Source organism: Bombus pascuorum, chromosome 17, assembly GCF_905332965.1.
Source record: "Bombus pascuorum chromosome 17, iyBomPasc1.1, whole genome shotgun sequence".
Taxonomy (NCBI): Eukaryota; Metazoa; Arthropoda; class Insecta; order Hymenoptera; family Apidae; genus Bombus; species Bombus pascuorum.
Window position 1 is genome coordinate 1,336,333 of NC_083504.1, and position 14,539 is coordinate 1,350,871.

The window sequence follows — 14,539 nt, forward strand, 5'->3', positions numbered from 1 at the left end:
TACATAGCCACACAACTGATGTTTCTGCTAATATGATGCAAAAGTCACAACATCAGGTACACTTTTATATTTTTAACTAAAAAGATAAGTAAGTAACTGTTAATTTCATTAAATAACACTAAAGTAGATATATAATAATAACATAATAAAAACTAGAATTTATATTTTTTATAACATGTTTTTATTTTGTATTACAATTTAAGTTTTACAAGTGCATTGTTATATAAGCATATGTAATTAGCAAAATAAATTGTACAAAAGTACATTAAACATACATTAGGCATTTAAAGTATTTAATTTCAACTTTGATTATGTAGACTGAATGAAAAATAGACTATAATATACTTTGTAGAGTAACAGGTTCTCATATTTAAAAAATATTACATTTCATAAGATCAACATTGTATAAAATAACATTTCACTTTTGTATCGCATATATATTTATGCATATGCAGATAATATTGATACATATTAGAAATATTTTGTGCGTATGTATTTCATGGTAATTTATAGGCCAATAGAATTATAATAAAGCATTAGCAAATATATTAGAAATATAAACTATTAATGCATAAATAATTCTAAAGTTTAACGTTTACATGAAATAAATATCAAAATATGCATAGAAACAATAATAATGATGGCCCAAATTAATCAACTTAAGATAGTTAAATGAATGTTTGAATATTGATGATACAAATAGACTCGATATTTCATTCTAATCATATAATAAATTAAATATATCAAAATACGAATACTTAGAGAGAAAAAATTAAAATGATTCGCATTTTACTTTAAACATGCAAGTTTAAAAAATGGTACAGTAACTTCTTTCACGAAAGGGATTCGATTTCTGTGATGAAAAACCAACCAAAAGATAATCTTCTTGCTCGTGTTCTGTAATGTATTTCATGATATCTTCAACAGCTTTGCTAACTGTGATTCGTTTTAAAGCAGCTTCACGTCGTAGCTGCTCCGTAATTTGCCGTTGTTGTTGTAAATTGGTGGTCACCATATCCATAACAGACGAAAGTAACAGAATTTTGTATGGAATACTAAAATAAAGTACTAAAATGCACAACATTTCTTTCTTCGATTGTTTAATAGCAATATTTAAAAGTATTAAAGCTATGAAATCAAATTACCAATTATTGATAATAACCTCCGTCAGTGCGATACGCTTAGTAATACTTCAAATAAATTATTATACTTTTCCTACGCTTAGTAAATTTTATCAATTTCCAACTTTAAGCCTATCCCTTAAGGCTAGTTTTCGTAAAGATGTATATTTGGACAGATAGGAGCTTTAGAACTCATATGACATATATAATTTTAATTTTTACACAAATATTTCTTTAAATTTAAATAAATCGTGACTGTTTATTTAAAAAATAATTTATCTAACATCTAGATTTAAAAAAGATATTGACTTACATTAAAATTTCTCTAGTTATAAAATTAGAATTAGCACTGAGAGATGTCGTTATAGTAGAAACCTCGAAGGAAAGATCTGGGTTCTTCATCATTTTTGACGGAAAGTTAAATTGGAGTATTAATTCTGAATTGCACGTGAAATATAAGGACCTTCTAATTTTTATAAAAATAATCATGGCTTTGCATGTACCAAAAGCACCGGGCATGGCCCAAATGCTTAAAGAAGGTGCCCGCGTAAGTATAAAATACTTTTTAAGAATTACTTGTATATTATTAAGCTAATATGAAATTATCTCAGAAAATGTCTTCTTTGGAATATGACACAATGTTCCATCAAACATTACCTTTTATAGACATATTATATTCATCTGACGTACATGTTTCTATAATATGCTTAAAAACGTAATATTCTCAAAAAATTAAAAAATTTCGATATTTTTGAATTTATTTTTTATATTATTTACAGTCCGTTTATAGCCTACAGATTGTTAATATAATTGTATGTAAACTTCAATAATAAATTTATGAATAAATTTGGAATCATTACATGACGAACTTCTAAAAGTTTTTATGTTTTAAATGTGATTAATAACTTCTAAGTAATAATTTTAAGCAATATCAAAGACCAATTAGAACCAACAGTTTTGATTTTTAATTTATTTTGGTTAATATTAAAGTATAGCTAAGTAATTAAATATAATATTCATAACCATAATTTTCTCTTTAATCAGTATTTCTCAGGTTTGGAAGAAGCAGTATATGGAAATATAACAGCATGTAAGCAGTTTGCACAAACTGTAAGGACTGCTTATGGTCCAAATGGCATGAATAAAATGATAATTAATCATATAGAGAAATTGTTTATTACAAATGATGCTGCAACAATTATTAATGAATTGGAAGTTGAACACCCAGCTGCTAAATTGTTAGTTCTAGCATCAAAAATGCAAGAAGCAGAAGTTGGCGATGGTACCAACTTTGTAATCATTTTTGCTGGAGCACTTCTTGAAGCTGCTGAAGAACTACTTCGTTTGGTAAAATTTCAAAATTATAAGTGCTGATATTATTTGCTAATTTTACAAATTACAAATATACTAAAAAACATTTTATATACTAGGGAATTACTACATCTGAAATAGTTGAAGGATATGAAGCTTCCTTGGAAAAAGCTTTGCAAATATTACCAACATTAGTCTGTTATGAAGTAAAAGATTATCAAGATGAAAAACAAATAAAACTGGGAATTAAAACAGCTATTATGAGTAAGCAATATGGAAATGAAGAACCTCTTACTTCTCTTATTGCACAAGCTTGTGTTTCTATTTTACCAAAAAAATCTACTTTTAATGTGGATAATGTACGTGTTTGTAAAATACTGGGAAGTGGTATATCTAGTTCTGAGGTTGTACAGGGAATGGTATTTAAGAGGCAAGTTGAAGGAGACGTTACAAGAAAAGATAATACCAAAATTGCTGTCTATACTTGTGCTATAGATGTTATACAAACTGAAACAAAAGGAACAGTATTGATAAAAACAGCAGATGAACTGATGAAATTCTCTAGAGGAGAGGAATCCTTATTAGAATCTCAAATAAAAGCAATTGCTGATAGTGGAGCTACTGTGATTGTTTCAGGAGGAAAGTTTGGAGATATGGCTTTACACTACATGAACAAATATAATATAATGGCTGTTCGTATACCTAGCAAATTTGATGTTAGGAGATTATGTAAAACTGTTGGTGCTACTGCACTTCCAAAATTGGTAAATAATTTTCTTGTGATGGTTATTTTTTAAACATATCATAAAGATTTAACTAATCATTTTTGCTTTAAGGTTCCACCATCGAAAGAAGAATTAGGATATGCAGATTCAGTATATATCGACGAAGTTGGAGACACTATAGTAGTAAAGTTTGCAATAAATGGCAAAGATAGTCGAGTTAGTACTATACTTATTCGGGGATCCACGGAAAATTATATGGATGATATTGAACGGGCTATTGATGATGGAGTGAATACATTTAAAGGAATAACAAGAGATGGGAGATTTGTTCCAGGAGCGGGTGCTACAGAAATTGAACTTGCCGCACAACTCAGTACATATGCAGATACTTTACCAGGTTTAGAACAGTACGCAGTACGTAAATTTGCAACAGCTTTGGAAATTTTCCCAAAAACCTTAGCGGAAAATAGTGGAAGTCATGCATCTGAACTTCTATCCAAGCTTTATGCTGCACATAAGGAAGACAAAAAGAATTATGGTTTTGACATTGATGTACGTATTCTGCTATGTATCTGCTTAAAATTTTTGTAAAATTTCAATAATTTCATGTAAATAGTGTATATTAAAGAAAACTATATTTGTTTATAGCAAAAAGCAGGTCTTATAGATACAGTGGAAGCTGGAATCTTGGATTTGTTCTTAACAAAACAATGGGGTTTAAAATATGCTGTTGGCGTTGCATGTACTGTACTTAAAGTCAATCAGATTATTATGGCAAAACGTGCAGGAGGACCAAAAGTACCAGGCGGTGGTATTCGCGACGATGACGAGTGATAATACCTAAAGCATCATATATACATACATAAAACATTGAATTATTCATTAATTCTTATGTTGTTAGCTTATAGTGTTATATTACATTGCTTTTTCATTAAACTTCATGTCAAACAAGAAAAATATTTATAAAAAAATATTGACCATTTATTTACACACTACATACTTGTTAATACATCTGTATGTAATATAAACTGCTTTTTCTAATGAAAACATGATTTATAATAAAATAGTATTTTATAATTTCCTTTAAATGTTATGAATATAGTACTTAAAATTCAAATTATTGTGTAATATGAATAAAAGGCTAAATGAATATTAATTAGGATTAAATATTTTTATATCATTTATTATTCTTTCATTTATTATACTTAATTAAATATAACATCTTTTTAAATTTAATCGTTTATTAAATGATGTGTTATTAAGGTTAGTGTGTAGTTAGTATAGTGATTAATTATGACTAACCAATAAAAAATAACAAATTTTCTGATGAAATATTACAAAACAGAAAAATAGACTTTCATCAGATATAAACAGGTCTGTTTAATCAAAATTTGAACCATATATACATATGTATAAAAAATATTTCTTAACTTTAGGCATTGTTAGGATATTAGTTTTTTGATAAAAAGATAAGAAGTTATATAATGTCTCAAATATTAAGCAATAAACAGTAGTCATTCTATCAGTAATTATAGTTAGAGCCTCCAGAACCTTTACAAAAGAAAAATAAGCAATATGAGCCTTAAATTTGCTTCCAACTTATCCTTTATGTTCACAGAGGCACCATCTATCATTGAAAGATATAAATTGGCAAAAGAAGCCGGTTTTAGAGCAGTAGAAAGTGGATTTCCTTTTGGTTTTTCCATTAAAGATGTATCAGAAGCCCAAAAAAATGCACATGTTGAACAAATTCTTATAAACGTGTTTACAGGTATGTATTTGACAATTACTAACTAACTAATAAATAATGGCAAGAAAAATAATCTTATATTAAGGTATCAATTTCATTTTATTATAAATATGTAGGTGATGTTTCAAAAGGAGAGTTAGGATTTGCAGCGATACCTGGAGAAGAAGAAAACTTCAAAAAAAGCATTGATTTAACAATAGAATATGCAAAAGCATTAAATTGTAAACGGTAAAAGAAATTGTTTAAATTAATTGATATCATTAATGATTGTTTTTTCTAACAAAGAATTTTTCGTTTTATTTTTTATACAATCTCTTTTTAGAATTCATATTATGTCAGGCAAAGTAAATAAAGTAACAACTGTCAATGATGATGTGTATGTAAAAAATCTTTTATATGCATTGCAAAAATTTGAAAAAGAAGGAATAGTAGGCCTTATAGAACCTATTAATAATATCACCGTACCAAATTATTATATGAATAGTTTCCAAAAAGGTAACCTTCTAATACAAAAGTAATTTTAATGAAAGACGTGAATGAGTCATTAATATGACATTTTTTATAGGTTTAGATGTAATAAAGAAGATAAACAAGCCAAATTTAAAATTACAACTTGATATCTTTCACTTACAACATATTTGTGGCAATATTACAAAAAACATCAAGGAACTTCTACCATACATCGGTACGTGATTTATCTTAATTACATATACATATATACATATATTTATATACATGTGAAGTTTATATATTTTTTTATCATTATAGGTCATGTACAAATTGCTCAAGTACCAGATAGACATGAACCTGATACTTCTGGAGAAATAGATTATGAATATGTTCTTTCGATTTTAGAAAAAGAAGGATATGATGGGTATGTAGGTTTAGAATATTGTCCAAAATCGTCATCAGTAGATGGATTAAGTTGGATACAAAAATATGGTTATGAATTATAAGATTCATTTTGTAATTATATATTGAAAATCTTCATTTATAAGATAACAATCATTTATTTCTTATCATTGTTTAAAGAAATCTTAAGTACCCCTTCTTATAACAGTCAAATACATTTTGTGTTACAATATACTTGTCATGTTTCTATTACAATATAACTTTATTATGCACTTTATATACACACAAGAAAATCGATGAATAAGTCAAATTTATGTTAATACTTCTTACTAAAGTTATTTCTTTGAACATTAGTCTTATTCTTTTTACTTACGATTAAGTTGAACATAACCATTATTACTAATATAAATGTAAATTTTTAGTGTTTAATTACTATCTACTAAATTTACACAATTGTGTCATCAGTGCTATCACTGCTTTTGTATACAAGATAAGATTTACTAATAATACTTTTTTATTTAGTACTGTTATCCAGTACTTTTATATATCTTACTGATGTTACATGATACATTATATTTAAATAAGATCTGTAAACAATATAAAGAATATAAATTATAAACCACAAATTTGTTCTAGTAATGTATATGTATTATTTGTCAGTTATAAAGTATATGTTATATTAAAAGATATCAGCTTTATTGTTAATTTTATTTTAATAAGAATATTATTGTTGTAAGTAAAAAATAAATTTGTTCAAAACTCACTGGTTAATTTTTTTTATTAATCTTTAATTATATATTTATATTTATTAATTTATTAATAATTCTATATTCGTTATTTTTTAATTAATTAATTTAATTTAATTAATTTATAATTAGCTGCATTAAATAAAATACATGAAAAAATCATTATTATAATGAAATATTTTCGAATATGAGAAAACGAAGAAATATCTTTAACATTGTTTTTATTCTTTTTAATGTGAAATAATATTTTTAAAGTATGTAATTGTATTAGTTTTTTAGTTATGTAACATAACTATCTCTAACAAATATAAATAGAGAATGTTATAGAATTTACATCAAATATAATTAAAACATATTTTGTACAATATAAATAAAATTCATTTTGATATTTCATTTTAATCATTATTAAATATTTTTAATTTGAAAATGATAACAGATTTATTACCTTATAGTAACTTTAATTCATAATTTCTTTATAAAATCATTAAATTCAATGGCAACATTTCTTTTGTTTAGTTATAAATATTTTTATATGTATCACCGAATCATTTTTATATTCTTCACATTTCAATGGCATCAATTATTAACAGAAACTTAATATCTATAAAACATTATAAATTATGATCAGAATTACATATATTGCTATATGCAATAATATCTGTAAGTAATGAGAATGTTACTTATACATACCTAAAATCTTAAAAATTTTCTGCAGATTTTATGTTCTAATTTCCGTCAATAATTTTTATAATATGTGTTAATGTATACAGAACTATAAATGATCTAATTTATAATAATAAATATAATCTAGGTATTAATCCTTTGCATTTGTATATCAAGATACCGTAAGAAAATTATCAAATTAGCAAAATAACAAATAGTATATAAAATATACTATCTACAGAGTAGAAAAAAATATCTACAGAGAAAAAAATTTACTGAAAAATATTTAACTTCAGACTTAAGATTAAGAAGGCTTTACTAAGATCAATAGAATCGCATTTAACAAAAGGACTAATTAAAAAAGATAGCAAGTGCAAAGGATTTATATAAAGACTTTAAAATTAGATTGTATCAACAAGAAATATTTGTTAATAATAAAGAGATGAGTAACAAATTTTAAATGCTGCTTCAAAGAACTTCAGTTGCGTCCACCAATGGTTGATTGGCATCTGTTGCACGAGTTATCATAGCAGAGCTGTAAAATATTTTAAAGAATATTTAATAAATTTACTTATCACATATACAGATTGACTAAAAATATTTGTTATGCAAATAAATTTATATTAGCAATTATATTAAAAGAGTTTACTAAAAGTACAATATCAAATATAAAAAAAGCTGTGACACAATTATATATAAAAATTACTGTACAAGTTAATGATTCAAATTACACTTAAAAAAAAAACATTAAATGTTAGTGTTTGTAAACAAAAAACATGCAATAATACAAAACTCAATTTTACCATAGATGAATTTAAAATGAAGTAAATATATATGTATATATATATATATAAATTCTCTGCTCAACATATTTTACAATAAATTTTATTATATAAAAAGCTAACTTTCCGTGTTATTTATGACATATTACGTTACAAATATATTTCACATCATAAAATACACATATTAAGATAATTAAAAAATGTTTCCAGAAATTATTATTCACAAAAATAATAGTTACAATGAACATGTAGTTTCATATGTCAAACAATATATTTTCAAACATATATATGTTACGTTAAAAAACAATATTTATCAATTACAATATTTTAAAAAATGAATACACTTTGAACCAAACAATTTAATATTACCCAGTGCCAAGTGCCAAAAGTGTAGCTTCTTCTAGCAATGTCATTTGATCAATGGTAGGCCTGTAGTCAAAAACTCAATCTAATTATTATATTAAATACGCGCACATTGATATGGAGATACATTTGCATAACTATGTAAATTCTAATAATATGAATCAATTAAAGAGGATTTCTATAGTATTAATAAAAATAAGTGTGTTATATTTTAAATAGAGCAAGAAAATGTAACTGTATTTTTCAAGATAGTAAACAAACTTTATATATGTTAACGTGATGTACATCTCTTCTAAGTACTCAATAAGAAGGAGTTATAATAAGCAAGCAGTGTTAGTATAGCTTACTATGAAAATACATAGTACAATTACAAAATGACAAAAGTGAACTTTTATGCAATATATTAATATATATATATACTTTTTTAATATTATAATATATTTATATTATATATTAATATAGTGTTATATATACACATATTATACAATAATATATAGTATTATATATATATATATATATATATATATATATCCTAAAGTTATATATTATGACATGCATGTCTACAGATATAATTCTACGTTCATGCACAGTAACCAACTTTAATGGAACAAAAATGATAGATTGTATTAAATTAAAATTAATTATATATAAGAAGAAAGTTAATTAAATATAAAGTCTTTTATGTATAAATACGTTAAATGTTTCAACTTTATCAATTTATTTATCTTTTTTTATTACAGCATTTTTAAATCAATAATGGACAATAAAATTTATCTACATATTTATCTCATAAATAGTATTTTACACATATCCTTAATCTTTTACAAATTTACAAATTAATTTACAAATTAATAAATTCGTAAATAACGAATGTAATAACATAAAATTAATATATAATTCATACCTTCATATAATTTTTTAGGCATACCTCTCTGTTTTACTTATTATGTTTACATTACTTATTATAAAAAATGTATATATTACATATTTACTACACACTTTCTTATTTTTTAAGTATGTAATCATATTGACTATTAAATTAAATTATTATCTAAATTTCCTTTAGAAAAAATTACACAATATATAACGTACTTACATAAAATATGAGCTCATAATAAACTCTTTATTAGTTGATACTATAATAGTTTGATTTTGGTAAGAGAAGAAGAGTTAAACTGTAAGTTTCCATAATTTTTATAATTTCTTAAGCCAATTTATCTTTATAGTACTGCTTATTTTATTTTTATTGATAAAAATAAAAAGATAGTAATACGATAATTTAGAATTAATCTAGAATTAATAATCTAGAATTAATCCTTATATTTTATATGTAAAATATTTCAGAATAAATGTTATATCTTTCCTTCTATGAGGCAATGATAGTAACTTATTTGTGATAAAAAAAAAGATTAAAGATGTGAGCTGACATTAGCACGTACTATTACTTAGATGATTGCAGAACCCTTGTGGCTAATATGAGTTTTGTACTAAAAGTATCATATACTTGGATAATGCACATAAATTAATGCGCTGCCTCAAAATAGGGATTCCAGACTACACAATACCTGATTGTGACCCATAGGGAGGTGGAGAGTCAAGTTCAGTCTCATCACCCCACTGTTGGGTAGTATGTCCCAACAGAGTATGTGTGTCTTCATTGCACAGCCGTTCAGGAAAGTTTACCCCATCGCCAAAACTGTAACCCACACCCTACCTTCTACTTCATGTAATCCCATCTATTTTTAGAGGTAGCGTATCTACTTATTTTTGATAAACATGTAAAAATTATGCAATGTTTTGATTTTAGAATTTTATATAGCTTCTAATATTTTCAATATATTTTTTACTTTTCTTCGCGTTTATTTGTGATTTATTATTCATAAATAAAAACTATAAAAAAAAATAATGTTAAATATAGTTACGCCACTTCTAAGAATCAAATAAATATCAATTTGCAAGAACCAGATGCACAATATCTTTTATGATAGTAAAATAATTATACTGATAATCTCTATTAACACACAATATAATGCATCTACGAAAAATATACATTTTTGCATAAAAATAAAAATAACACCTGTTTTACAATCCATCACAATAATTGTCTGCAGATTATATATAAAATAAAACCTTAGTCTTATTATAAATATATAAATAAATTTAATATACTTTATCATTGTAGTATAAATGTAGTATTATTCGCGAAAATTGTAAAGATGGCATTTTTCAACATAGAAAATTAATATTGTGTTGACTAAAATTCGTTATTGCAGAACACATTTCAACAAATAACAGAACACGCACCTTATCAATCAACAGTTAATAAGAGCATTAGATACATATAGCTATAACATCAAAATTGTAATTTTATCAATTTTATGTTACTCTCGATGTTAATAATCATTCAATAAAGTTTTTAAATACAATATTGGCCTTTAAAATAGAATTGAATAAAAGCATAAATAAGATAAGTACTTGCATGCATTCGTGAAGCAAATATATATATGTAACTTTGTTACTCTGGAACTCTGTATAAAATAAATAATAACTGAAAGAAAATGGTTCCGTAAAAAAGTAAGTGCATAAGTTTATCAAAAAGATATGAAGAAAATGTTTCCCACTTCTTCTCCTATAAAGTATTTAAACATTTTTCAAATGTATAACAATATATATTATTTATTTTAATATTAACTGCCTTTTAATCAACAATATTAAGGAGTTCCATAGTAAGGTTTTATATAACTATCATCATATTGGCACTGTAAATTTCTATAATGCTGACCTGTTTCGGGTACTGCCCATGGAGTCATAAGTATTGGATGTGCCTTGATGTTGCGCACGTACTGGATAGGCGACACCATTTCCGAGACTAAAACACATTCAACGTATCCATCGCGTTTTAACGGCAATTACTATTGTATTTATGTACTTATGACAAACATAAATTAATATAGAATTATTGAGAAAATAAATGATATGTATTATTAAAATGTAATATGTATTATGAATAAAAATTAAAATTATTCTTGACTTTTCTTTGATATTTAATGTTGAATGCAGTACAAAATTAATTTACATAATTTGATTTTTAAGGCAGTTTATATATTCTATATTATACAAGGTGTCTTACACAACTGTCTTACAGGACAAGTCATAGCATTAAAACGCCAGAAGATAGAAAAAATTTTTATTAGAAAAATTAAATGGTTTCAAGAGATGTATCACGTTGTGCATATATCTTTTCCGGAAGTAGTGGCATTTCAAAGATTTCAACTCATTGTATGAAAGACAAGGAAAGACAACATAGTACTCTTTTGTTAATATTTTCCTTATCTTCTATACGATAAATTTTACAAGATTAAAGTTAAAATATCTTTTAAACTAATGATTTTTTAATCTAAAAAGGTTAATACCTTTCTGTAGAGAATTAAAAAAATGCATTGAATGGTGTATAAAAAAATGTAAGGTAATGTAAAGGTAATAAAGGTGATATTGAAATTTTTGGAACATTATTACTTTTGGAAAAGACACATGCATCACATAACATATCATTCAAAACCTTTCAATTTTGCCTAATAAAATTTTCTTCTATCTTCTACTGTTTTAACACTGTGACTTGTTCCATGGGACATTATGAAAAACCCCATATGTTATTTATATTTTTACCATTTTCTTCACTTTTATCTAGAATATAATAACTTTTCCGTGAAACTATACTACCACTTAACAAAAAAGCATACAGTACAACAGATAGTGCTATAGGTAAAAACATCTGTATATCTAAGTACTATATACTATCATTATATTTAATGATAGAAAGAATTATATTTCCTGAAATATACATATGAGACGATAACATTTATCAATTTGCAGTATTATAATATATATACATTTATGTATGTATATTAGGATACACATGCTCTTTTACATGATTCATAAGTATAAATTGTAATTACTACATAAATACAACAAGTGTACTAAATTCATCACGTCTGTATATTGTGCAAATGGTTCATAGTCTTATGATAAACTTATATTTATTATATTATTATGATAGGAATATTATATTAAAATGTGAATTGCCAAATACTTGTTAAACTTACCTAGTAAAAATAGGAAGGAACCATAGTTTACGATTATCACCAAAAACTTCTTGGAAGTTATTGTATTTTCCAAGACTAAAACCATCCTTATCCTTCCCTGTGCGGAACATAGGTGGTGTAAATGCCTCTACAAATAATTCATAACATTTAGTGCATATTACAAGTATTTTATAAAATATTAAATAATTTTTGTATAACATGCTTTTAATTACCTAATGTAGATCTATTGTGTAAAACAAGGTAGCAATGATAAAAGAAAAGGGAAGTTAAACTAACTGCAAACATCAATGCGACAAAGAATAAGAACAATAGATGGAATCTACCCATTCCATCCAATTCCCCCTATGAAGAAAATATTTGCATTATTATAAGATTAAAAAACAATGTACGAAGTTATTTATATACATTTCAATTATATTTAAAGATTAAAAAAGAAATAATAAAACATTAAGACATTAAAAAAATTTAATTAAATTATATCTCTATAATTTTTATAATTTATTAAAACAGGTAATTTAGCAGAAATATCTAAAAAAATTATATACTTACTTTCCAAAAAAGTATAAGATATTGTAAAGATGTAGCAGTAATAAATATGCAATAAAGAAGGGCATATGCCAGGAACAACATGAAAAATTTATAATTGTGGAAACCTACACAATTGTTCACCCATGGACAATGATGATCCATTTTTAAAACACATGTGCTACATACACTACAATGGTGTGCTCGATCTGGCTTAATTAATTGACATTTCTCACAGAAACGTATGACTAAAATATATATTTTACATACAATACATTTCCTTAATATACAAATATCAAAAAGTAAACATTATACCTCCTTTTATAGTGCGATTTGTAACTGGAAGACCTTGAGCAAATCTCTCTAAGATTTGCCTCTGTGCTTCTTCCGTTCCAGCTTGATGAAATTTTTCCATTTCTGCATCTGGTATTTTAAACTGCACAAAACATCATTTTATTAATATTTTATATACATATGTTACTTTTATATTGTAATTGTTGTATAGATCAAATTTTACCTTGTATGGTATTTCTATTAGATCTGTAAATATAGTTTGCCAATAAGACCATAAAAATAATAGAAACAGGATGTGGTAAAAAAACAAATAAAAAGCTGTTGGAAAAGAAAAAGACAATAAAGTCAGTAAATTTTTAATAGAAGTATATTTTTATTAACAATATTCTATTAGTAATTGTACAAACCTTTTTGAACATAATTATCTACAGTATCTAAAATGGAAAAAGAGACAAAATTAGTATACATGATATACATAAAAAGTTTTTACGTATATTACAGATTGAAAATAATAACGAAATTTTATTTTTGTTACAAAATGTTTGCTATTAAGAAGAAAAAATCTATGAAAACACTTACAAAAACATAACTGCACCACATAAGCATAATACGACCATAAGACAATCGTCAAAATAAAAATAACTGGTATCCATTTTGCGGCTTTCACAAACCACCAACAAGATCCGTTTTGCTTTCCCATTCTATTCACTGTATTATAGATATACATGTGTGCACAATTATATCATTCAGGTAAACATTATTTTTACCATTATCAAACCGATGCACCATTGCAGACACTTTGCACACAAAGTGTACATACGAGGCCGACAGTTTCTTTATTACAAGGAATCATATTACGATAAATAGTCAAATATTATTTTGTTTTTATTATTTATCTTCTGTCATCGACATTACGTATACCAATATGTATTAAATTATACAAAATAAGAATTATTTTTTCGAACTGAAATGATATTTTACTTTTGTTGTCTATTCCATAACATCCTTAGATAAAACAGATATAGGAGGGAATGTTTGTTTTAGGTTTTAGTTAATAAATGTATACTTTACAATTATATTTAAAGATATACAAAATATAATTTCACTGTTTTTCATCAAGCTATGGCGTTTCGAAAAAGTGGCCAGTAAATGTCGACGATTGTTTTTCAACAAAATTTAATTACATGATACGATTGATACCATACTTTTATTTTTTGTCATTATTGTACATAAAGGTCAGTAAAATTAAGTTTCCTAAAATTACCAATTTTCAAGTTCAACAATCATATGTGCATAATCAATAT

General features: G+C 25.1%; 4 protein-coding genes across 11 annotated transcripts; 2 read left to right on the top strand and 2 right to left on the bottom strand.

The window, feature by feature from the left end:
• Nucleotides 1–158: 158 nt before the first annotated feature.
• Nucleotides 159–1,291, bottom strand: LOC132915525 (guanine nucleotide-binding protein subunit gamma-1). The gene is made up of 2 exons (XM_060975404.1): nucleotides 1,146–1,291; nucleotides 159–1,055 (listed from the first exon to the last, which is right to left on the bottom strand). Exon 2 carries the CDS (start codon nucleotides 1,019–1,021, stop codon nucleotides 809–811), a length of 213 nt encoding a protein of 70 aa, XP_060831387.1. The 5' UTR covers nucleotides 1,022–1,055; nucleotides 1,146–1,291; the 3' UTR covers nucleotides 159–808.
• Nucleotides 1,292–1,489: 198 nt separating this feature from the next.
• LOC132915469 (T-complex protein 1 subunit theta) lies at nucleotides 1,490–4,313 on the top strand. Its single transcript, XM_060975290.1, has 5 exons — nucleotides 1,490–1,668; nucleotides 2,166–2,468; nucleotides 2,552–3,196; nucleotides 3,269–3,709; nucleotides 3,806–4,313. The coding sequence occupies exons 1-5, from the start codon at nucleotides 1,609–1,611 to the stop codon at nucleotides 3,989–3,991; spliced, it is 1,635 nt and encodes a 544-aa protein (XP_060831273.1). The 5' UTR covers nucleotides 1,490–1,608; the 3' UTR covers nucleotides 3,992–4,313.
• Nucleotides 4,314–4,550: 237 nt separating this feature from the next.
• On the top strand, nucleotides 4,551–6,385 carry LOC132915504 (putative hydroxypyruvate isomerase). The gene is made up of 5 exons (XM_060975376.1): nucleotides 4,551–4,928; nucleotides 5,024–5,135; nucleotides 5,230–5,402; nucleotides 5,473–5,592; nucleotides 5,676–6,385. The coding sequence occupies exons 1-5, from the start codon at nucleotides 4,733–4,735 to the stop codon at nucleotides 5,861–5,863; spliced, it is 789 nt and encodes a 262-aa protein (XP_060831359.1). The 5' UTR covers nucleotides 4,551–4,732; the 3' UTR covers nucleotides 5,864–6,385.
• A 1,026-nt stretch (nucleotides 6,386–7,411) lies between these two features.
• On the bottom strand, nucleotides 7,412–14,485 carry LOC132915487 (palmitoyltransferase ZDHHC2). Of its 8 annotated transcripts, XM_060975327.1 has the most exons (11): nucleotides 13,815–14,477; nucleotides 13,643–13,669; nucleotides 13,459–13,553; nucleotides 13,257–13,377; nucleotides 12,966–13,189; nucleotides 12,629–12,758; nucleotides 12,417–12,543; nucleotides 11,096–11,182; nucleotides 9,879–10,009; nucleotides 8,320–8,379; nucleotides 7,412–7,703 (listed from the first exon to the last, which is right to left on the bottom strand). In XM_060975327.1, exons 1-10 carry the CDS (start codon nucleotides 13,960–13,962, stop codon nucleotides 8,360–8,362), a joined length of 1,110 nt encoding a protein of 369 aa, XP_060831310.1. In that variant the 5' UTR covers nucleotides 13,963–14,477; the 3' UTR covers nucleotides 7,412–7,703; nucleotides 8,320–8,359. The 8 variants fall into 8 exon arrangements, with proteins under 8 accessions (XP_060831310.1, XP_060831313.1, XP_060831312.1 ...); XM_060975330.1 differs by lacking the exon at nucleotides 11,096–11,182 and having other exon boundaries at nucleotides 13,815–14,479; XM_060975329.1 differs by lacking the exon at nucleotides 9,879–10,009 and having other exon boundaries at nucleotides 13,815–14,478.
• Between the last annotated feature and the right edge of the window lie 54 nt (nucleotides 14,486–14,539).